At 36.9% G+C, this 25,969-nt stretch overlaps 2 protein-coding genes across 2 annotated transcripts; both read right to left on the bottom strand.

The window, feature by feature from the left end:
- Window positions 1–231: 231 nt before the first annotated feature.
- Window positions 232–11,743, bottom strand: LOC127789923 (uncharacterized). Its single transcript, XM_052319020.1, has 4 exons — window positions 11,637–11,743; window positions 11,454–11,531; window positions 11,234–11,332; window positions 232–596 (listed from the first exon to the last, which is right to left on the bottom strand). The coding sequence occupies exons 1-4, from the start codon at window positions 11,637–11,639 to the stop codon at window positions 516–518; spliced, it is 261 nt and encodes an 86-aa protein (XP_052174980.1). The 5' UTR covers window positions 11,640–11,743; the 3' UTR covers window positions 232–515.
- Window positions 11,744–15,333: 3,590 nt separating this feature from the next.
- LOC127789922 (dual specificity phosphatase Cdc25) lies at window positions 15,334–25,823 on the bottom strand. Its single transcript, XM_052319019.1, has 3 exons — window positions 25,656–25,823; window positions 25,390–25,528; window positions 15,334–15,811 (listed from the first exon to the last, which is right to left on the bottom strand). Exons 1-3 carry the CDS (start codon window positions 25,736–25,738, stop codon window positions 15,641–15,643), a joined length of 393 nt encoding a protein of 130 aa, XP_052174979.1. The 5' UTR covers window positions 25,739–25,823; the 3' UTR covers window positions 15,334–15,640.
- Window positions 25,824–25,969: the final 146 nt, after the last annotated feature.

Raw genomic sequence — 25,969 nt, 5'->3', positions numbered from 1 at the left:
TCTAATAATTTTGATAATCTCCAATTTTGCCATGACCCAATTATGCATCAACACTATATTAGAGATATTTTAAGTATATTATTTAGTCATCTTATAAATCAAAAGTCATTTTTAATTAGTGTTTTTGGAAGACAAGGTTCTCAATGACTCATTGCCATCCCATGATGCCAAGAGTGCGCCTAACACTAATAATTTGCTAGGATTCGCCAAGGGCCCCCCTAGGGGTCTTAATTTGGTTAGGAAATCTTATCTCTTAATGACAAGTTTGTTAAAGCTTTACAGTTTTTGCAACACAACTAGTTCAAATTCGGCCTACCCCAAGCCAGAATTTCCCATCAGAATCGGGTAAACATAACAAACATGAATTTGCCACCAGTATCCAACAGTAATCTCTCAACGACCCATGATTGCTCAAAACACAATTTTGATAGCACCCATCACCTGTCTCTCTACACACACATCCAAAGCAATCTCTATCTTAAGTTTCCCCTTTGTGCATAGAAAGCGGTCCGAGTTTAGTCAAGCTTCTTATCATCTGCTACCCCTGGCGGTTTCTGAACAGGCTCTGATGCATCGGGATGGGGTTCTGCTGCCACCTGTAGAAACAGTATTCTCAATATTTTATTATCAGTTCAATTAACAAGAGAAAAAAAGGTATGCCATACCGAACAAATATGATTACTGTAGAAAATAATCAAAGACTAGTTCATGGGTTACTTTGGGTACTTTTTACACCCCTATCCAAGTCATCCTCTTCCAGAAACATGGATACCTCCTCTGTTCCTTGCTCATTTTCTTCCTCTACATCAATTACCAATCACATCACCAGTTACCTCACTCTCTCTTTCTTCTCTGTTTACATTAACTGTTGTCTCCTAGCTTTTGGATACCTTCCAAGAGCCACAAATCCCTTAAAATAAAGAAATAGCTCCCTAGAAAAGTCAATTCTCCAGTGGACCAAGGATACCAAGAGCCAACAGCCACAATTCCCTTAAAATAAAGAAATTGCTCCCAAGAAAAGTCAATTCTCCAGTGGACCAAGGATACCCGTGTTCCAACATAACTGCACATTTCTCCCAGGCACTTCTTCAAAGAGAAACACTACATAACTGATCTTCCAAGATCAGCTACAAGGAGAAACCATAGCCACCCGGGATGAAATTCCTATTGAGCATTCCATCCATCAAGCAACTGTCCTCATAAACAAATCCAAAAGACACGTTCGCACAACTAGGAATCAGTCAAACTTAATTTCAAATATTTGTTATGTACCAGGTCATTACCATGAGTTCATGATAGAGAAGAACCATAGAGCAAAAGTCAGGAGAAGAGGATAGATGTAGTAGTTGATCTAGGAGCATCATGGGTATTGCCAATGGAACACATTGCAAATCAAGACAATGGATGACCTGTGATCTGACTAAGCATAGGTAGTGGCAATTTGGGTGTATAGGTAGACATCGCTCGATGTGAGTTATCAAAGATGAAGCAAGCTTATGCAGAAGAAAGCAAACTTGAAAGTGAAGAACTGTGTTTGGCCATGGCCAATGATTACACTTAAAAAGTAGATGTGATTCTATTCACTAAACCCCTAATGTATCAGATTCAGTTTGTCTCAAGCAAAAGCACGCTTGTTATGGTGGTCTCACTAGGTAGCTCCCGCACATGCATAAACTACCATGTGCTTCTACCCAATTCAAAATCAAGATTCTTCGATGACTTGATATTTTCATAAAGAAAAGAAACCCAGTGAACATAAAATCATTGATAAGAAACATGAGATTGTTTTGGGAATTCTGTAGTAATGTAAATGATCTGAATGCTAACCTGATGTTCCCTTACTCTAAAGTAAAAGAAATAATAAATTTCGACCAAACAAGTAAAAGATACTTCTCACACTATATATGTAATTATTTCAAATGAATCCAAAATGTAACGTCATTATGAATATAGCCGAGCACGAGGGAGAAGTTAAAGTTGGGTAGCGAGTAGATAAAAAAAAACAATAAATTTTGACCAAACAAGTAAAAGATACTTCTCACACTATATATATAATTATTTCAAATGAATCCAAAATGTAACGTCATTATGAATATAACCGAGCACGAGGGAGAAGTTAAAGTAGGGTACTGAGTAGATTAAAAAAAAAAAAAAAGCTTCATGTGGAGTTAGTTGTTTCCTTAGCAATTATTGTATAAGTTGATCCAAAAAGGTTATGATAACCAACTAAATAATATATTGCTCAAGTGTTTTTAAAGGCGTGCCTAAGCGCACCTTTGGTGCCTGGAATGCTCCCAGGTAGGCACAGACCAGCCAGGTGCGCCTAGGCCCACCAGGCCTTAGGCGCAGCCTTGGACTTAGGCGTGCCTAGCTTTTTTTAACTGTTTTTAGGATTTATATTTACCGTTTATTATTTTATTTAATTTTTTTAATTGTTTAAGGTTTATATTTATTGCTGTAATTTTTTTAAAATTAACTATATCTACTTCAAATGCTCCAATTGAATTTGAACTCGATGAAGATGGAGAGAGAGATGATGTGGAAGAAGAGAATAATGGAGGTGATGTTTCTAATGATGAAAATATAGAAATGCTTGATTTAGATGATGAGAAAGATTTTTAAATTATTTTAAATACATAATTAGTTAATCTTATGTTGTATCCCTTGGATCCAACATGGTTCTCTCTTTTGGTAAGGGGAGTTTAGGCGGGAATTTAGAGTGGAAGAGGGAGAATTAGAGAATAGAGAGAGAGAGAAGAATTGAGAGGGAAGAGAATTAGAGGGAGAAATTGAATATGAATCAATTCAAATGATTATTGATGCCTACAAATGAATTTGGGCCAAGTTTATATACTCGGTCCCAGCGCTTTCGCGCTAAATAGAACGGCCACAATTACCGCATTCAAATTCTTACAGTTTTAATAATTACACTTGCTTCCCCTACCTCGTACTTATTACAATAGATCTCCCTCTAGGTACACGACAACTCTCCCCCTCTTGAGCTAATTCTTGTCCTCAAGAATGATAAGCAGGCTGGCCACGTTGGGAAATTGTTGGAGAAATTCCAAGAGGTATTCCCAAGTGCTATTGTCAAGGTGTAGTGCAGACCTTTGCACTAGCACTTGGGTGATTGGGGCCCCCTGTTGAAAAATCACCCTCTTGTCTAAGACGGCCACTGGGGTGGCTGCTAGTTCCTATTCTCTGAGAGGCAAGGGTAGGGGCTGGCTAGCTGTTTAACTCCCGGTAGCCTTTCTGAGCAGGGACACATGGAATACGGGGTGAACTTGGGCTCCTTCTGGTAGTTGCAATATGTAAGTTACTAGCCCAATCTTTGCTGTGATGGAGTAGGGTCCATAGAATTTTGGACTTAGCTTGGTTACCGGTTGCTTCAATATGGACTTAAGTTTGGGCTAGCTGAGTTTGAGGCAAGGTTGTTAAAATCGGGATTTTAAGTGGGATCGATAAAGGGTCCATAAAATCGTATCGTAAAATCGAATCGTAAAATCGTAAGATTTTAGAAATAATTAAAAATACCCTTTAATTTTTGTAAATATATGTTTATAATAACATAATTTTGTAGAAAATGAATTAATATCATTTAATAACCTAATTATTCTTTATTATAATTCAAAAGATGATATTTCCAAAATATAGCTCAAAAACTAACAGGTTGGTATAGGCAATTTAAAGGCAAAATATAGGTAATTTAGAGGTAAAATATAGCTTAAAATTCTTTAGAGGATGCTTCCAACGTCTTCTATTAGATTTAGATTGTAATTTTTTCTTAATTTAACATTGATTAAATCAAATAATATCCCGATTTGGAGTTGGGTGGTCCATTAATTAATTACTTGTTTGTCTTGATTTACTTATGCAATCAATGTTAAATCAAGTAAAAATTATAATTTAAATCAAGTAAATTGGAACTTATGCAATTAATGTTAGATGCTATATGACATTGGAACTTATGCAATCAATGTTAAATCAAGTTCCAATTTAGAGGCAAAATATAACAATTCATTGCATAAGTTCCAATGTCAGATGCTATGTGACATTGAGAGGTTGGAAGCATCCTCTAAATTACAACTTAAATCAATGGAGGTCTTTGAATCGTAAAATCGTTTGGGGATTTCTGAAGCGTAAAATCGTAAAATCGTACATGTAAAATCGAGATTTTATAGGATTTTATCCCAAATTGGATTTTACATGGGATTTGAATCGTTTGGGGGTCTTCGAATCGTAAAATCGTAAAATCGTACGCATAAAATCGGGATTTTAACAACAATGGTTTGAGGTATACCTCTTCTCCTACCTCAAACTCCCTCTCACTCCTCTTCTTATCTGTCAGTTGTTTCGTCCGGTTTTGTGCTTTGGCTAACTCAGTTTTTAGAGTTTGTAAGATGTTTTGCCAGTGTTGTAGATACATATCCACGGCTGCCACTAAGGTTGGCTCCCCAATCACTGATACTAAATTGGGCTTGTACCCGTACAAGGCCTCAAATGGCGTCATCCCAATGGAGCAGTGGTGGTTGGAATTATACCATCATTGCGCCAGGGACAACCATTTGTTCCACCCTTTAGGCTGCATAAAACAGAAGCACCTTAGAAAGGCCTCCAAGCGCTGGTTGACTCTCTCCGATTGGCCATCTATTTCGGGATGGTATGCTGTTGACATGTGAAGCTTAGAGCCCAATGATTTCAACAATTCTTGCCAAAATAAGCTAGTAAACACTTTATCCCTGTCCGAGATAATAGTCTAGGATATCCCGTGCAGCTTCACCACATTATCCAAAAACTCCCTGGCCACTTCTTGTGCCGTGAAAGGGTGTGACAAACTAAGGAAGTGATTGTACTTAGTCAGTTGGTCCACCACTACCAAAACACAATTCTTCCCCTCCGATCGTGGCAATCCTTCTCATGCTTGCACCTATTACAAACATCACACTGTAATATGTACTCCATAACTGATTTTTTTAAGCTTGGCCAAAAAAATACCTACTTCACCTTCCTATAAGTGTTCTGAATTCCCAAATGTCCCTCTCGGGGTGAGTCGTGCATGGTTTAAAGAATCCTTCCCTTCAATATCTCACAATCTCTTATCACCAGCCGTCCTTGGTATCAAATAAGCCCGTTGCAGATGGTATAACCCTGCTTGCTGCTAGTGTCAATGCTCAGTTGCTCCATTAGCTCCCTTGTCCACGACCCCTTATCATAACTTGCTGCTACTTCTTGGTACCAATCAAGTACCAGTACTGTGGTAGCTGCGCAATGCCCCTCCTCATGGCACTGTGATAACGCATCGGCTGTCACGTTCTCTCTTCCTTTCCTGTACTGAATCACAAAATTCAACCCCATCAATTTAGCCATACCTTTTCTTTGCAGATTAGTGTGTAGCTTCTGATGAGCCAAAAACTTAAGGCTTTCGTGGTCAATTCTTATGATGAACTGTTCCACCTCCAAGTAATGTCTCCATTTTTCAACTGCCACGAGTACATCCAATAACTCTTTGTCACATGTGCTCAGCCCTTGGTGTCTTGGAGCTAAGGCTTGGCTCATAAAGGCCAAGGGTCGGCCATCTTGAGATAGTACAACCCCCACTCCCGTTCCACTAGCATCAGTCTCTAGGTAAATGGTTTGTTGAAGTTAGGGATGCCGAGTATAGGAACCTCTCTCATGGCCTGTTTAAGACCACCAAATGCAGCCTCTACCCTTTCATCCCGCTTAAAGCTGTCCTCCTTCAATAGGTCAGACAATGGCTTGCTTATAATCCCATAATTCCTTATAAAGCACCTATAGTAGCCGGCCAATCCTTGGAACCCCCTCAATGATATGACATTCCCTAGTTTAGGCCATGATAGCATAGCTGATATCTTCTTGGGGCCGGTGCTAACTCCAGCACTAGAAATCACATACCCCAAATACTCCACTTATGTCTGAGCAAAAGCTAATTTGGACTTTTTGATGCACAACCAATTGAGTCTAAGGACTTGGAATGCAATTCTAAGGTGTTTGAAGTGTTGGGTGACGGAGGGGCTGCAGATTAAGATATCATCAAAGAATACTAGCACGAACTTGCGAAGGTAAGGCTCAAAGATATGATTCATTAAGGTTTAAAAGTTGCTGATGCATTGGTTAATCCGAAGGGCATTATGGTGAATTCATAATGTCCATTGTGAGTTTTAAAAGCAGTCTTAGGAATATCAGTGGGGTTCATCCGGATTTGGTGATATCCGGACCTTAGGTCAAGCTTAGAAAACATTGACGCATTGGTTAGTTCATCGAGTAGGTCTTCGATGATAGGAATAGAGAATTTGTTTTTAATGGTGATGTAGTTAAGTTGGCGGTAGTCAATGTAAAAACGTCAGGTTCCATCCTTCTTCTTAACTAAAAGGACAGGAGATGCAAAAGAGCTTCTGCTGGGACAGATTAAGGATTGGTCCAACATTTCCTTGACCAACCTTTCAATCTCAGTTTTCAGTTTTGGGAGTATCTATAAGATCGGATATTGACGGGTTCTACATTTGGTTGTAGGGGAATTCTGTGATAAAAGGAAAGCCCTTAGGTTCTACAAACAAGTCCCTAAACTCAATAAGTAGTGCATCGAAGGAAGTCATTTCATGTACTTGCTAGGGATTGGTTGCTGGGAGACTGTTGGCCATCGAACATTGGCCTCTTTGTTCTTCCTGATCCTCATAGGTCTTAATTGTAAAAAGTTGTGCCACCTGAGATAGCTTGCACTTAAGTAACTTGTGCAACCTTTTCCTTTTGATCAACTTACAAGTCCCATCTCCACATTTCCTTGTAGAGTAATTCTCCTTCCTCCCTTCGCCAACGTAACCTCCATTTTGTTAAAATCGAAGCTGATGGGGCTGACCTTCCTCATCCAGTCTACCCCCATAACTATTTGGCAGCCTCCCAATTTTAGTAATCTAAGGTTAGACTTGAACGTTTGTCCTTGCATTGTCCAACAAAACCCCAAACATATTGATTTACTCAATACTCGACTTCCATTAGTCACTGTAACAGATAGTGGTTGAGTGCTAGACAACTCACATTTCATCTTCCTTCTTGTTCCCTCATCAATGAAGTTGTGGGTACTCCCATTGTCGATTAACACCATGAGAGATCCCTCCAATACCGTTCCTTCCACTTTATTTATTTTGCTGCCAGCCACCCCTTTTATAGCATGGAGAGAAATGGTGCCATTGTCTTTCTCCTCACCTTCTTCTCCAATAACTAGGACTTCCTCCACTGCATCTTCCACTTCTCCTCCTTCCAACAGGAGCAATTGTCTTCCACAACGATGCCTTGGGTAGTACTTATCCCTGCATTTATAACATAGTCCAGGGGGCCTCTTCTGCTCCATCATCCTTCCTCGTTGCATTACGTTAGTTGGTTGTGGCAATGTTAGCAACTTCAGTATTGGCCTTGTTCTATATGTCTCCCTTATTGGCACCCTTCCCACAATTGGGGTTGAAACGGATCTGTGCCCCTTACCTTGACTCCTTAGTACCTTCACCAGTGCTTCCACATTCATCTCCTGAAGCAAAGCACTCTCCATTGCTTCTTGCACCGTTCGTGGTCTAGTCATCTTCACTGCGGACCTCAGCTCCTCATTCAAGCCGCTAAGAAAACTTGACACGAAGTAATCTTCGATCATATAAGGATTGCGGCTAAGCATTAGAGACTTCAACTCTTCGAACTAGAGTTGGTACTCTTGCACCGATCCATGCTGCTTCATCTTGTTGAATTCCACCACGATATCCATGATCCTCCTCCCTCCGAACCTTTCACATATCCCCTTGACGAACTCCTCCCAATTACAGTCTCTTCTCACCCGCGACCAACCTTGGTACCACATATTTCCTACATCTTTCAAATGGGCCACTGTCAAGCTAATCTTCTGAACCTTGGCCACCTAATGTATCCCAAACAACTTCTCGCACCGATGTAACCACCAATGAGGCTTCGTCTCATCAAACACCGGTAATTCCAATTTCAGAATGGGGAAATTGGAGGGATTGAAATTCACCTGAATCTCCGATCTCCTCTCCATCCCATTGTCTCCCAATACTACCGGATCGCCCTCCACCTCCGACGAGCCAACCACCTTCTGGCTCGTACCAACTCCTGGCAAGATCAAATCCGATCTTCCTTGAGGGACGAAAGTCCGGTGATAGCCTCACCTGAGCTTGACTCGAGAACATAAGCATGAACTGTTGCATCTGAGCGTGCAACTTGCTGCTTTGCTCTCGTATTTCCTCTCTGATTTGGTTGCGCATATCTCCATGTAATCGATCTGTTACCTTCTCCAATTTCCTATCAACCACCGATCCCAGCGAGTCTTCCATCGATCCGACTCGAGCTTGCATATCCATTACCGTAGCCGACACTTGTTGGAGTTGCAATTCCATCTGCTTCATGCAGGTACCATCCGCCATTGCTCAGTTCATCAATTCCTTGGGAGGCCAAGAACGAATGCTCTGATACCAATTGTCGTATCCCTTGGATCCGACAGGGTTCTCTCCTTTGGTAAGGGGAGTTTAGGTGGGAATTTAGAGTGGAAGAAGGAGAATTAGAGAATAGAGGGAGAGAAGAATTGAGAGGGAAGAGAATTAGAGGGAGAAATTAAATATGAATCAATTCAAATGATTATTGATGCCTACGAATGAATTTGGGCCAAGTTTATATACTCGGTCCCAGTGGCTTTGGTGCCAAAATAAAATGGCCACCGTTACCGCATTCAAATTATTACAGTTTTAGTAATTACACTTGCTTCCCCTACCTCATACTTATTACAATAGATCTCCCTCTAGGTACATGACAACTTAATTAGGATTTAAGACCTATATATGCCAACGATAGATTTTAAAATTCCTTACAAAGTTTTTAACTTTTGTGATGCTTATATGTAGGTTGCTGAAATTTACAGGTATGTAGTTTATTTTAATATATTTTTTTTTATATATGTTGAATTTTTTTAATTTTCTTGATAACATGCTTGTGAATATGCTATTAAAAATTAAGACATATTTTATACCTTATTCTTCAACTAGGATATATATTTTTCTTTTTTTTTTTTAAGTCAACATGCACCTAGCATCCACCATGTATGCGCCTCGCCTTGTGCCTTAGGCTCTAACACCCTTTGTATCTTAGTGTGCCTTAGACCTTTAATAACACTGATATTATTTCAATATTCATACTTGATCTAGGGAAGTATCTTCAGTAATTTACCCTTGCCCTTGGAATTGTAAACTTTACTAGTGCATTAGGCAAGCTCTTTCCCATTCCATTTTTTCTGAACTTCTTCTAACTGAACTAATGTTGCATGTAAGAATCTTGAATCTTGGGTAGGAAATAAACGTATCTTCTAGGTTTTCACATGCACATAAACACAAAGATGGATCAAATTGGAATTACAATTTTCTTTCATTCATTTATTTTCCTTAAACATTTGACTGTATGTATGAACACGAAGTTGATCTAATATTGCCCTATTCCCATGATGCCAAGCAAAAATGATGCTAACGTTTCTAACATCTTTTATTGACTAGCACAGCACTCCTAGAAACGTAAGCTTCAGTCTATTAATGCTGTATATCAATTCACTTATTGCTCATAAGGACAAGATCGTCAGTTATCTAGTCAACACAGTCAACTAACAGGTGTTGTTGACTAGAGTAACAAAGGGTCCACCCTGTGGATATATAAAACATCAGGGAGTGCAAGTGCCTACTTTTAGAAGGCAAAGATATTAAGGCTTCGTTTGGCTATGCGGTTTGACTGCTTATAAGTTATTAGTTTAGCTTATAAGCTATTAAGCTTATTTTCTTACACGTTTGGCATCACCAACAACTTAAAAGTTATATAGCTTAAACACTATTCTAATGGCGTTTGTAAGAAGCTCTCACCCACTAGCTTTTGCAAAAACGCTGAAGAGAGATTTTTTAGTTGACTGACTGAATTACGATTTTACCCTCCTACATTTCCAATATTTACACCTCCTATCACTATACTCTTTCCCATCTCTCAATGCTACCGAATCTCCTCCATAAACGGTCGTCGTTGCTGCCCAACGCTGCAAGCTGCCCTGCTAGCAGATCACCGCAAGCCGCCCAGCGCTGCCATCGCCGCCCAACACCGCAAGCCACCATCGCCGCCCAGCGTCTCAACATAAATATTGAAGATTTTTATGAATTAAATCTAAATTTAAAAATTATGTATAACTTATCAACATGTAATTGTAAGTATTTTAGCAATTAGACATCAATTTATAATTTTTTTTATTATAAATTAGTATTTTTATGAATTTTATTTATATTATTCAGTACCATGTCCATTTTAGTCTTTTTCTCAAGTTCTAACAATTTATCAACTTTTACAAATCAAACACATAACTTTTAACTAATAGTTTAAAAGCACATTTATCCTAACACGTTATCAGCTTAAATGTTACCTAGCTTAAAAATTTTAATCAACTTAAAAGCTAGAGAGCTTTTGAGCTCCCTTTAAAAATGCATAGCCAAACTAAGCCTAAGAGCCAGCGCACAATCTTAAAATAATGTATCTTCAAAATAAACAACCATTTGGAATCCCCTGAATTAATACTTGGCAATCTTAGTATCTATCAAATATTTACAAATAACATAAAATGCTGTTTCCCAGGAGCTCTGGGTAAAAAACACAAGCTGAGGTGTGAATGTGATCCATTTCGTCCCTAAGCAACAATAATATCTATAATGAATGCCCCTTCCTCTAAATTCAAGCATTAAAGCCTAAGGGAACCTTTTTGAGTACGTGACAAAGGATTATGTCACCAAGTCAGAGATGTAGAAGTTTTTGGGGATACAGCCAGCCAAAACCATCTCCAAATCCTTAAAACATGAGGCACCGTTTAAATGGGATCGACTTCATAACTTGATGGAATTTGTTATGACCCAAAGGAGAGGTATGACCTAACCTTATTTTTCTCAAAAACACAACAACTTCCTGAATTGTTGTATGAATGAATAGATTTTCCATTACTATTTGTCAGTACCTTCAGCTAGCATTTCCCAAATCAAACTAAGATTGCCACATGCTAAATCCATTTTTGATAACAAGAATTAAACAATTATCAAAACCAAACGTCAATAATGAAAACAAAGACTATCGGATGTAAAACATAAACAGATACAACAAGATAATGGCAAAAATATGTATAAAGTATCGAAGAAGCAATCAAACTTACTCTGGCACTGCTTCCGTTCGCTGCCGGCTTGTAGGGACATGCCGGAGGCGCCCTCTCCGGCTTCCGATACTCCCAACCCAAAATCCCGTAAACCTTCCCCTGAAAATTTTACAGAAAGAATTCCATCCAATAATTGAAGAAGATCATACTTCTAGTTCTAGGTCAACAACAGGAACATACAAAAATAAACAAAGTAGAAGACGAGCGATCACTCTCTTACCATGATGAAATCAAAGAGTAGAGGCAGTACATTCACGATAGGGACGAGGAAGAGAGGCAACAAACACGCCAAGCAAACCTAGATATACAATTGAAACGAAGAGAGACGGAAGAAGCAACATAGAAATTTGTCAGGGCAAATGTAGAATCAAATTGGAAGAAGAGAGATCGAAGAGTCAATTACCATCGTCGAATTGAATCGCCCCTTTGTTGGTTTCTTTGTTTCAGTCCGTATCTGTTGAAGGCGAAGATCTACGCGTTTTGCCGGAAAGCATCGAACGGTATTTTTGACATTTTATATTTAAAACTATTATATGATTAGATAACATTATTTTCCTGGAAAATTGCATATAAACCCCTGTAATTCCGGTAATTTTAAAAAAGACAGCCTGTTGTCTGGTTTGGCATTAGGAAAATTCTATCGGCAGCCGAGTATTTGTTCTTCGTAGTCATATTTTGTTAGAATTTAATATAATTTAAATAAAATCCCAAAAATAACCTTATACACCCATCCCACTCTTCGACCGTTGTCTCCTCCCATTTTTGTCTTTCACAGCGTCGCCTAGCAATGCTCATTCTTCATCGTTGGCGTCGATGGCGATGATGCCCAACAACACCGTTCATTCAGTCACCACCGACATCACCAGCGACAGCAACGTTGTTTGCCTTTGAGAACCATAATGCTATCCCACCGAACCCCAGGGTTCAAGAGGCTTTAATGCCCTTAAACCCTGGGGTTCGGGGGTTATTAAGGCACCCCGAACCTTGGGGTTCAAGGCGTTATGAACAGAGTTGTTACCGCCATGACCGCTTCCCCAGCCATATCTGTTTATGTGTATATATATGTATGTATGTATGTGTATGTATATGTGTGGGTCTTTGCATGTGTTTATATAAGTATGTGCCTATGTATGCAAAGATGTATATTTATGTGTGACTGCGTGTATATATATGTATATGTATGTGTATGTCTTTGTATGGGTTTTGTATTTTCATTCATATTTTGTTTTCTATTGATTATAAGAACACTTTGGTTTCAACCAATTAATTTTTCTTTAACGACTGCAAAACAATTTTGAAATCAAATTGTTTCCACAAAGAAGGGCACGAAGCAACTTGTGTATGATTTCTCGAACCCCAAAATCCAACTCCCCCACCTCCTACAATAGACACTAATACATATATACAGATGTTATTATAACTCTCAAAACTCGTTTACTGACTTGTTCGTTGAATGATTTGTGATGTTGTTTTTCTTAGTTACCATACTCTGCCCACGTCGTCATCAATAACATTTGACTGTAGTAATATATGGCTAACTCCGACTGACTGAGATAAAAAAATTAAGTAATGGTGGGTGTGAATAGTGGCGGAGCCATATACAACCAAGGGTAGGTAGTTGCCCATCTTGGATTTAAAAAATATATATATATATTATATATAATAATTTATTTATTATTTTTTTTAAAATTCCCATCCTAAATTTTCAAAAAATTATGAATTTTGGGTATATTGGTCGATGAAGATAAGGGTATTCAGTGATTGACTCTGATTGCCAAAAATCACTGGCTACTTTGGCCGACAGCAATTGCCAATGCGTTTACGCACATTGGGTTTGGCCAGAAATTTCAACTTAGATCTACGAAATTTTGCCGTTAGATTTTATTGGTTTTTGGGTATGTTGGTTGATAAGAATAAGGGTGTCGAGTGGTTGCCTCTGATCGCTGAAAATCATCGGTCATGGTAGCTGGTGGCGACTGCTAGTACTTTTTTCAATATTAGCCGAAAATTAAAAATAAGATATATGAAAATTTGACCCACTTTTCTTTTGGTATGTTAACCTCTTTTGACTGTCTCTTTAACTATTTTTAATTTGAGGGATTAATTTTTTCATTTGTTATTGCAAATTTATCAATTACATATTTGAAACCGTGGTAAAAAATATATTTTCTATCATAAAGTTTGTCAAGACTCAGCTATATAATTGAATTAGATATCAATAATTAAACAATAGTCTATCATGAAGCTTGTCAAGACTCAGCTATACAATCAAATTGGAGATTAATGATTAAACGACAATTTAGTTGTGTATATTCAAAAATAGATATTTAATAAAATTGATAATGATATTATTATGCGATGTTATTAAAATATGAAAATATGTCAATTGTATAATTTATTGATATATATATTTTAATATTATATTATTTTAATTTTGTTATATTATTTAATTTTAGATAGAATTTAGAGTTTAGGGTTTAATTTTTACTCACCCTACTTAAAATTTCTGGCTCTACCACTAGGTGTGAAACAACAGGAATGAATACATCTCTGTAATGGTGAAGAGAAAATAGCTTTGCAATGGCGAGCATGAAATAATACAAAATGAATTACATAGTTTGGTTGGTGAGAAGAAAATGTGATGATACGTGGTTGCGTAATGTGGGTGGTTGAATATTGAAGAAAATGAAGGGTAAAATTGAATTTTCGTTGAAAGCTATTTTAGGTATATTGAAAAGTGGTTGCGAAGAACAAAAAACATGACTGTGAATAGAATTTTTTCGGGCATTATAGCCGGTATGATTTGTTTTTACTAATAAGTATAATAGGTTAAATTATAAATTAACAAAATTAGTAAATGTATTCAAATTACAAACTGATAATCAATTTAAGAACTCATTAAATTAATAAAATAAATATAAATTATTTTAAGTTTATTATACAACAAGATGTACTTTTTATATCTGTTATAACTTCAAGCTCAAAAAGTTTTAGATAATTAATATTTTTATGTAAAAATAAACACTAAAAATGTGACGATTTAAATTGTGTTTTTTTAATTAAACTATTATTGATAAATTGTTTATTGTTTAAATCGTAATTAAATTATCATATAATTAAAAGTAATTCAATTATAATTTAGAAGATTTAAGTTATGAATGAATATTCCCTCGAGTCATTACCAAACAAATCTTAAAACTAAACAAATATAAAAAAAAAAAAATTGAAGGGACTAAAAAAACCAAAATTGCCAATTTCTGCCAAACTATTGGTAAAAAATGACATTGTTATGTTATTTTAATTTTTTAATATAAAAATTAAATTAAATTAAAAAAAATTAAAATTATCAAATTCAAAAAGTGAATTGAACTGAGTCTTAGCTTAAACCGAGATAAACTAATAATTTCAATGAGTTCGATTTGATTAAATCAAAATTTTACTCACCTATTTATTTAAGCTCATTATAACATCTAATGCATTTAAACTAGAACACCTTAATATTAAAAGGGATTACTCGTGGAGTAATATAATAATTTTTTTGGACCACAACTTAATTTGTATGGAATTAAAACAAATTGGCGATGGAAGTAAACTAGATTTTTAAGGGCTAAATCTATATTTTTGTCTCTATACTTTTACATTTTTCTGTGATCGGATAAATTTTTTATTGTTTCAATTATATTATTGAATATGATTTTTGAATCAATTTAACTTTGATACTTTATTTATTTTTTGGTGTAGCAATTCAAACTTTTCATTATTTTAATTACACTATTAAATCTGTATTTCAAGTTAATTTAATTTTTATACTTTTATGTGTAAAAAAAAAAAGATAAGTGAAATGACAAAATATACATCACACTCTATTCGCATTAAAGTGAAGAGATTAAATTTATTTAAAAATGTAGGTCTAAAAGTATAATCAAAATAATGAAAAATTTGAATTGTCACAAAAAAAAAAGTTAAAGTATAAATATTAAATTAATTAAAAAATACATATTCATGAATGCAATTGAAATAATAAAAAACTAAAGTAGCCACGAAAAAAAAAAAAGAAGTAAAAATACCGAACAAAAATATAGATTTGGACAATTTGCAAGTAACAAAAACTAATCCATGTCGACTATAGCTTTCAAATGACATCCATTCATGGACATTATCTTCTATTAAACCATTACATTTCATTTCGTGTCTAAATCGAAGACAGAGATGAAAGAAAACAAACAGGGTTTCACGTAATAGACTAGGATTACTTGAAATCAGCCACTGCTGGCTGATTACAAAATCCTCAAATATTCTGCAGTAAAGAAGTTCATTGCCATTGCTTACACTAAAGCATAATTAGCAATGAATTCTACAAGACATTCAATCCAACAACATAACAGGAGGATAGAACTGAATCGGTTACTACCCGCGGTCTTCCTTACAAGGGATGCCAGTGCATCGACAAACAGGACTGCCAGAGGCTTCCCAACCGTTGAAACCACGTTCCAGAACCATGATGTTCTTTATTCCCGTCTCTTCTTTAACTTCTGCAAGGTAGGCTGCTAACCTACGTGCACACTTTGGGCCCCGGACCTACAAATGAACGATCCAGAATTCAGTTGTTTTCTCGCGCTCATAGTTAATTCACAGACAACTGAAACTTAAAACGTCTAAGGTTTGTAGGATTCAGAACCAACAACAAAAGTATAACTTTTGGAAAAATATAGCACACAAACTCGGCAGTACATGAACAATGGAGCAAATGACCCATAAAAACATGCAACTACATGCAATGCCTCTACACCTAGCGCAAACATGGCTCCAGTTATGACACCGTAGAGACATTGCAAAATAAATGCACAAGTGTGGGTGGCGTTATGTTGAGACTTGAAGGCCAAATCATCTGAAGAAGAGATTTAGTGAAACATCTTAGATCAATAATCCAAAAAGATGAAGAGATCAATGAGGTCAATAAAGTGTAGTCAAGGGTGCTGCTTGGCTTGTCTAGGCGCTTGGGCGACGCAAGCACTCGCCTAGGCTGTAATGAAACAAAAATCAAAAGAAAAATTGAAGGAAAGGGAAGGGTCATCTGCCCAAGGAACATGAAAGGTCTCTCAGTGTAATAAGAAGAGTAAAATGAAAAAACAAAAAAAAGAAAAGCAAATGGACCTGGCTCCTCTTGTTGTATGCTATTGATGTTGCTTTTTAGTCATCGCTGCACTGTTTCTCAGTAGTGTTTTAACTTTTCAGAGTTGGCTCATTGTTGCGTGACAGTCATTGTCTTGCTCTAAGATATATATTTTGTTTTAGACTTTTAGCCAATACTCAGTTAATGTTTGCCACAAGTGTAAGCTTGTAACAGTGTAACTTATAACTTCATATATAATATATATTGTTTGTGTGTTAATATTATATATTGTATAACTTTATATAAATTACAGAACTTTTATTTTGTGTGTTAATATTTATATCATAATATGTATGTTTGTTTGCTTCCCTACAAGTATTTAACATTTGTTATATAACTTATATTTTGTGTGTTAATGTTATATATTATATTATTTGATTATCTTTGTCATTAAATATATTTTTTATTATTTTTTTTAAATTTAGCGCTTTGCTTCATTCAAGCGAGAGCTTTTCTAGAGCCTAGCACCTCAGGAGATATTAGGTTCATAGCCCCTTAAGGGCACCTTTCGCCCTTGACCACCTTATGTCTGTAAATTTACACAAAATGGTTAAAATAAAAAAAAAAGTATATTTGATGTTATGGTTGTTGTGCAACTATACAAGAAAAGATAGAGGCCTCCTATGAAAAGAGTAGATTGAATGAAACATATCTTTAGGGAAAAAAAAAGAGGTAAAAGAAAACTAAGAAAAACTTAGTAGGGAAGTTTTTAAGTATAACGTAAATTATAAGGGCCTTATAGAATATATGACCACAAATAGAGATAATTGATGAGCTATAATTCATGTAATCAACTCACTTAGTGCAATTGAGGTTTGATATGTCAATGGTGTTGTTTTTGTCTGGATAAAATTATTGTGTTTACTACTTATTTGCAGTTGATTATATGCTGGATCCATGTCCTTTTCTAGAACTACACTTATTGAACGGGCTTTTGACTTTACCCTTCATTTTACAAAATACATTTGTACTGTATGATTGTTTGAAAGATGTAGAGTCACAAGGAAAAAAGAAAAAACATCAACAAAACATGATGGAGATAAATATTCATCCAACACTAACACTGCCCATCCGGCTTGACAACGAGAGTCAAAATACTGTAATTAACCATCAGTTGGTGACCACTAAAACATTATTTCCCCTTGAATATCCCAGAATTAGCCAATGCAAACTGAAAACAAAAAATACTGATATCAAGAGAAATTGATGCAAGACTTGCGACATTAGTTGAGATGGAATAATATTTATTAATATTCAAAGAGTTCATAAGTCGGATAAATTTACTGTTTCTGTTGTATCAATGCATATGATTTTCAACTCCTTTCCTATAACTACATGTGATTTGAATTTGATATGCTCACATCCAAACAGCACAAACCGACTTGGTGCGGCTATAATAGCTTCTTAAGGATAAATTTTATTCATTTTAATTACCATCTTTAAATAGAGACATACAGGACACCTATATATATATATATTTAATAAGCAAGATTGGGTCCACTTCATTAAGCAGCTATCAAGTACTTGCATTTCTAAAAGAGCTGTTTCCTCAATGCTTGTACTAAAATTAAAGCAGCTATGAACATAATAATGTTAGAGATTAAGAAGAAAATGATCATAAACAACTTCAATGAAAGCCTAGTTCTCCTTGTCACCACTTGGGCTGACCCAAAGACAAGCAATTTCTTTAACCAAGTTAAGAAATTGTCATGACCTCAAGGATAGATTAGTAAATATAATAGTAGGAGTTTACATGCAACATACAATAATTGTAATTTCTTTTCCTTTTTTCTGTTATAGGGTTTTGTCCTATTCTATAGGTAGTTAGGCTAGTTGTTATATTGTACATGGGAGCATGTGGGAGGCTATTAGGCTATATATAAGCCACAATTGAGATTGGAAGGATTATGCCAAAATTGATTGAATGAATATTCTCATTTTTCTCTCTAGAATTCTCTCTCAATCTCTCTCCAATTTCCCTTTCTTTCTCTCGTTTCCCCCTAAATCTTCTTCTTTATACTATTCTCCCTTAATTCCCTCCCTCAATTCCTTCCAATTCCTCTTTTAACCTATCACGAACCCTAGGTTCATGACAATTGGTATCAGATCGATTGTTCTTCGGCTGTGGTTCATGCAATTTCGATAAATAGATTCTGACAACTCTTGTCGGAATTGATTCAGTAGTGATTCGTGGATGTAAAGATCTGGAAAAAAAATAATAAAAATAAAAATAAAAATAAAAATAAAAATAAAAATATAAAAGGAGGAGGGGGGGGGGGGCTCGGGCAGCTCCCAGATTGGCTTCTCTCTCTCTCTCGGATTTTGTTGGTTTCTCACCAATCTGACCGTCCGATCTTGCATCTGACTTCAATTTCACTGTTAAAGTGCCCCCGATCTACAAGGAGGTAAGTGCTTTGATATGATTTTCGCTGGTTTTTGTCGTTGTTTCGCCAGATGTATGTATATAGGCGCGATTGGGTTTTTGGCCAGATGTTTAAACTCAGATCTATGTAGATTTGGTTGCTGGATTTGGTTGGTTTAGGGGTATGTTGGTCGGAATAGTCGAGGGTGTCGGATGGTGGTCTCAGATCCCTGGAAATCACCGGCCACGACGGCTGGTAGTGAGTCCTTCGTTTTGGCAGAAAATTAAATCCTAGATCTACGAAAATCTAGCCGTTGATCTTAGTAATTTTTGGGTATGTTGGTCTCTTTGATGTAGCACACCTCGTGATAGCCTCCGATCGTTAGAAAAGTTGTCGGCGGTCGGTGAACGACGATGGCCAAAAAGCATCTCTATGTTGGCCGAAAATTAATTTTTAGATTTGCTAAGATCTAATCGTCTGATGGCTCTCATTTTGAGATATGTCAATGTTTGTGGCAAGTGCTTCGAATCGGTATGCTGGTCGGCCATATCATCGCTGATTGGCAGCAGTCGCCGGCAGCGGCAGAATGTGGGAAGAAAGAAAAAAAAAAAAAGAAAAAAAAAGAGGCTTTTGGGGTTTGGGTAGGTCGAGTAAGGTTTTGGCCTAGGATGGCGGGGCCCAATTGGGTTATAGGATGGCCCAATGTGATGGGCATAATTTGACCCAGTTGTGGCAGCCCTTGGGTTAGTCCACTCGACTTGTTTTCCCTTTTTGTCGCTTGTCCTTGAACCTAGAATAACTTGGTTAGGTTGGTCCTACTCAGGATAATGATCTAATTTGAGTTCTTTTTAAGTCTCTTGGAATTGGCGATGTGACTGGTGAGTCACTTTGTTGATCGGAGTTCTAAGGATGAAGCCCTATTAAATGATTCGAGATTGAGCAAGACTAACCCCGAGTGTGTTCTAGGCTAGCCTATGATGATGACTTGGGTTTACCCCGAATCCTGATTCATGATGAATTCATTTTATTCTGAGGTTAGCATATTGCAAATCTTTTTTTTAAGCCATCTATTAAATCAATAATTAATTAATTATTACGCTTTTAAAAATTTACCAATTAAGTCATAAATATATATGAATATATTTTTGAAAAAGCTTTAAAATATTATCTAAATTAAAAGAAATCTAGTTATGGGTGAATATAGATATACATATATATATATATTATTCTTGTTGCAGCCTATAAGTGAGTCTGTAGTCCCACTATACACTTACACATAGCATGCATGGCGAGGCATGATAACGTAGTCGATGGCTAAGCTCGACAAATTCCATGGGATCAAATTCATATATTGTGCGGGTCAAGATATATAATAACCGATTCGAGGTGTTAGGCAATGGTTAAGATCTTCGGTAATTTTATTACGTTGCTACTTTTATTACCCAAATGTAACCACCCTGTTCTATTTATTGTAGGCTTGGATTCCTAGGATTTTGCTCGATTTTCTCTTCAGACTCGGACTTGAGTCATTCATTCCCAGGTGAGTAGATAGGATATGTTATGTTTACCTTATATTGTGCACGTATATACTGTTCCATGCATAAATTGTATATGATTTTTATATGCGGATCATAGAAAAACACTTTTAAATGTTTCAAAAAAACATGAAATATTTTCATCCTACTGGGAGAGGTATAAGCAAAAAGATTATAAGTGATACCCTAACTGATTTCTTGTCCTTGAGTATGTGAAATATTGAATGATATGGTGCATTTTGGTCACCACGTGAAATGATAAATGGTTATGATTTGTGCATTAAGTAGGGTATCATTTGCATTATTAGAGGACTAACTGGTAGATTTCCTGGTGACTCACAGCAGAAAAAGATCATGGTACTGTGAGGCTTGGCATGCTAAGGTCATGAGAGACATGGATAGTATGTTTCAGCACTGCTATCACGTGGGCTATTATGGTATTATAGTGTGATGATGATGTATGTGCCAGTATATGTACTTGTGTGCATGTGTGTATAGGCGTTAGGCCAGTTTCTACTAGTGTGTCCTCAGATTCAGTGCATGCATCACATATAAAAAGTATAAGAGACTTAGGTGAGTAACTTATGGGGGTTGTCTCTAGACACCTATTTTTCCTGCACTATGTTTTTCTTTTGAACCTCAAGTTATGTAAACTTATGGTACATATATTTGTTGTTCATCTTACTATTATGTTATTGTATCTATGATGTTCATCCTAGCATTTTTATTGCATACTCTCCTAGTGGACATAGCATACCTTATACTCGCAAGTCTACAAGACTCACCCTTGTTTTATAAAATATTTTTAGGAGATTCTTCTTTTAAATACTGGTCCAGCAGATCTTCTGGTATAATGTTAGATCTCTTTTGATTCCTGATTTGATATAGAATGCTCTGTTGAGTCAATTCTTTTGTACTTTATTTTGTGGTACACAATTGTGCCAAAAGCCCGAGATATGGGACTGCATATGTATTTATGACAACAAGATGATGGATATTCATTTTTTTGTATAGCTGTTGTATATGAGATATCGAGATTTTTGTGGGAAGTTGATATAGTATTTTATTCCATGTCTCTATATTTTGTCAGTAGTATTAATGTTATAGCAAATCGAGCCAAAGAAGAGACTTACTAATCCACGATGGGGCCGTTGGGCCTAGGGATTAGTGTCGGTTATGACCTATTAGAAATCGGGTCGTGACAGTGGATTTCGGCAAACTTTCTTAGCCGCAATAGAATCCACAGACTTCAACTGCTGCAGTCACGGCTCAAAGAGGCGACTACAGAACAAGTCACGATCCAGTAGCTCCAATAAGTATGCGTTGGGTGTTAGGCAAAGCCGATCCAGTAGCAGTTTCAAAGCAGGTGAGCGTTTCTTAGATTGAATTCCGAAGGGGAAGCTGGAGATTAACCACGGATGCAATTTCGGTAATTCTCAATTCAAACTTGGGAGGCAATTCACAGGAGTTACAGCGAGAGCCCATCGGACTCTCAAGACTTTGATACTTCCGACATGGTGAATTTTGCAATCAACAACGAGGCCTCAATTTCTGCGGCTTGTGCAAATTCCGGCTATCCTAGTGGTTGGATCCAAGTCGCTACATGGGATAAAGGCAAGCAAACCTAGGCAATCTTGACCGTTGTATCTTAGCGACGATCCTCAGCCTCCTTCCACAGTGATAGATCCTCAATTCCAGAGAATCCCATTAGTTGCAACACAGTTGCTCAAGGAAGTCGAGCAGCCCAGGTGATTCCAGTGTAAAATTGTGACTGTAGTAGACGTTTTGAAGGGGCGTGAGTCCGTCGGAGGGTGAAGTAGTTTGATGATATAAGCCACAATTGTCGTGGACTTAGGCGACTTAGGCAGGAGAGTTTAAAGGAAGTACGCAATTGAGGCAACGGGGCTTGAGGCGACTCCATTGGTCCAATGGTCGGTGATTGGGTAGCGGCTACACTAACGATCTTGAATTCACTTTGAGCGAGAGGAGATAACAAGAAGGAAGGCGTGCATGTGAACAAGGAGCCGATCAATCTTGGCTATCGCGATTTCGAAGGTGAAATAGGACCTGTGATTTCAATTGGGCTTCCAGATCTGGTCGTTGCATGCACAGTCGGAATGGAAGGCGATTATAGTGTGCAATTCTGACTATTCTGGTGAAGTTTGGGGTTCGAGGTAGAGAAGCAACCAGGTGATTTTTGGTTGAATCTCGGAATTAATTCTGATGCAAGAGGGGGGGAGTGTCGGCTGAAATAGAGGCTGAGAAATTGAAGGCTGTGGAGTGTTGAGAGGCAATCATTTATCCTAGGTGCTTGCTGGGAAGCATATATCGAAGGGAGATGAGGGATTCAATGTACAGGACTTCTAACCCTTGGTCTCCGAAATGTACTGTTCAAGAGATGTTGGCCATGGGAGCAGTGCATACATGAAACAGATGAGGTTGCAATTGCAGCAAAAGAATGCTGCATTTTCAGTTGGAGGTAGACATCATGGGGAGTTTGACCAGAAGCCTCATGCATGGGAAAAGAAGTTTGCGAATGAAATCAACCACTTGGACAAGGAAACAAGAAGTGTGGTACATGATACGAGCAATGAATCTGGCCGTATGATACACGAGCAGTTGCAAGAGTTTGCAATAATACTAACTAAGAAGTATCACTACAGCCTTCCCGCTGAATTCTTCGATGATTATAGCGAGAGTTTTAATAAGGAGGAATTTCTAAAAATGGAGCAGTCGGAGGAGAAGTGCAACATCAGAGATGATATTATTGAAAGAGAAGTTCATATAGAGGGAAATTCCAACAAACATAAGGAAGAAAGAGTTGTTGAATTATTTGCATGTAATCAGGAGATTCCGACTGAAACTTCAGCTAACATTAAGGAAGTTGGCGCTGTAAATGAAGCGAACAAGTCAGTGGAAATTCAGGATTCCGAAGATGAAAGAAGATTAGATAAGGAGATTAGGATAGACCACACTTTACAAGAACAAGAAGCTGATGATCCTGGTGATACACAACCTAATCTAGCTGTAAATCATGTTAGGGAAGAAGGTCGAGATGGAGGCCAGCTATCAGTCATTGAAAAATCGTTGGCTAGAATTGAAGTTGCAACAGCTCCTAATGTTAATGCTCACAGACAACCTTGGTATGAGTATCCAAGACAAGTCTACAATCCTCCATTGCTACATTTTGAGGCTGTTGTTGATATTTTTGCAACAAAGCATGGCTATGAGTTGAATGGGAATACAATAAAGCAACTAAGGATGAAGGTTTGCCACTCTTACTTGTATTGGATGGTAAAGAACTACTAACGGCAGTTACGGACATGGTTAGTCCTCCCTTTAGACTCAAAGTTTCAACTGCTAACTATATCGGTCCGTGTGTGACTGATTATGTTCTTATAGTGGAGATCAGTCTTGATTGGACAGCTATTGTAAGAGGTAGTTGTAGTGGGCTTGAACTTGATTAGGTTGCTTCTATTAAAACTCTGGGCCAAATTATGCTTGGAATTGATCTTGGAAACCTAAGAATGAAGAAGAAGAGGCCTAAAAGGAGAAACAAAGAAAGATGAATTAATCAGATAGAGAAAGCGGGTATTGGGTGAAGAAACAGCGGTGCAATCGTTGTAAGTTTTTGGGGACAAGAACTCTCTCAAGGAGGGGAGAATTGTCATGACCCCAAGGATAGATTAGTAAATATAATAGTAAGAGTTCACATGCAATATACAATAATTGTAATTTCTTTTCCTTTTTTCTGTTATAGGGCTTTGTCCTATTCTATAGACAGTTAGGCTAGTTGTTATATTGCACATGGGAGTATGTGGGAGGCTGTTAGGCTATATATAAGCCACAACTGAGGTTGGAAGGATTATGTCAAAATTGATTGAATGAATATTCTCATTTTTCTCTCTAAAATTCTCTTTCAATCTCCCTCCAATTTCTCTCTCTTTCTCTCGTTTCCCCCTAAATCTTCTTCTCTATACTGTTCTCCCTTAATTCCCTCCCTCAATTCCTTCCAATTCCTCTTTTAACCTATCACAAACCCTAGGTTCGTGACAGAAACCACTAGCATTTATTCAAAAACACTACAAAATACTAAAGAATGAGCCACCTTGAGGAACCTAATGGTCTGTTTAAGTTCCCCGTACAAACTTAATGATTTTCAGAATGTGTTAACAGGTTGGAGTTGAGCTTATCATAATTTGAGGTTAAGTCGCCTGATTCATTGCATAGTTTTATAAACTCATTGAGCTCAAAGAATTTAGTAAAAAATAAATAATTTCCACGCTTGAAATGTTCATATAACAGACTGATCATTGTTAATTTTTTGCACTAGTCATTTGATTCATTTTTCAATCTTACTCAAAGAATTAAAGATGCTTTTTATGATATGAGTGCATGTAAAGCGGTCATGTTTGAAAAACAAATGAAACTTCAACAATCAAATAGCTTGTTAGAAACAAAGAAAATGTTAAGATTGGAATAAATTTGAATTAGATGAGGTTTACCTATCTTCAGGATATTTTGAGTTCAACTCTTGATTATATTATACGTTATAAACTTGTGCAACTCTCTACAAATAGCTTTGCACAATCATCATATAATCCATTCAAAGTAATAAAAAATTCATTGTTTTCGAATCCCCAGTTCTTCGTAACAAAGAACATATCCATTTACCTCTTGGTACCAAATCACTTAGATAATAAATAATTTCCTTTCTCGATTATATTATAAGTTAATCATTATTTCTTATATAGGTTTATCACCTGTACAACTCTCTCTATAATAACGGTCAAATAATTCATTATAAGTAACACAGAATTCATTGTCATTGAATCCCGTGTTTATCCTAACAGAGAACACATCCAATTACCTCTTCATACCAGATCGCTATACCCAATATAAACAATGCCATAATAACTAAGCCAGGCTGGTGTAACTTAACAAACCACCAACGGTACGGACATTCACAAACCTAACTTTCGCGGTCTGAATTACATAGATTTAGGCGAAATCCAGTTAAAGAGATGAATCCAACTCGCAAACAAGTATAGATAAACAGGTATAGAAAGAGGAAGAGACACCTACCTGGCTGAGAGCGCAATGGAAGACGAGGGTGTCTTTGCCCTTGACTGCTTGGACCAGGCTGGGCAATTGCTCAATAAATGTACCGCTGGCATAGTGCAATGATCCAGCTATATGCCCATCGTAAGTCCTCTCGTCATCTCTGTAGACCCAGCAACGAATCACAACAAATTAGACGCATCATATTCGTTCAGAACAAATATCAAACATATTATGTGCAAGATAAACATGGAGATGGGGGTATATAGAGAGAGAAAGCCAGATTATACCTTACATCTACGATGGCTAAATTGGGTCGACGCTTCAGAGAGAGAAGCTGGGAGCCTGTGATGTATGATATGTTCCGAGCCATCGCTTCTCTTCTTTCTGGGTTGTAAACGAACGGGAGGCGCCACAGCCAGAGACGGCAACTTCTGCGAGTTTTTCCGCTTTTAATTACTTTGTTTATTATTACAGTAGCGATGACCATTGACTTTAATTGTCATTTTTTTTTAACTAAGGTAATTATTTTAAAAAATAATTTAATTTAATTATAAATTATAAAAATATAAATTAAAAATAATATTTAATTTAAAAGTGTTTC

Source organism: Diospyros lotus, chromosome 14, assembly GCF_014633365.1.
Source record: "Diospyros lotus cultivar Yz01 chromosome 14, ASM1463336v1, whole genome shotgun sequence".
Taxonomy (NCBI): domain Eukaryota; kingdom Viridiplantae; phylum Streptophyta; class Magnoliopsida; order Ericales; family Ebenaceae; genus Diospyros; species Diospyros lotus.
The sequence above is the reverse complement of the archived record's forward strand: the minus strand, read 5'-3'. Positions and strand labels throughout refer to the sequence as shown.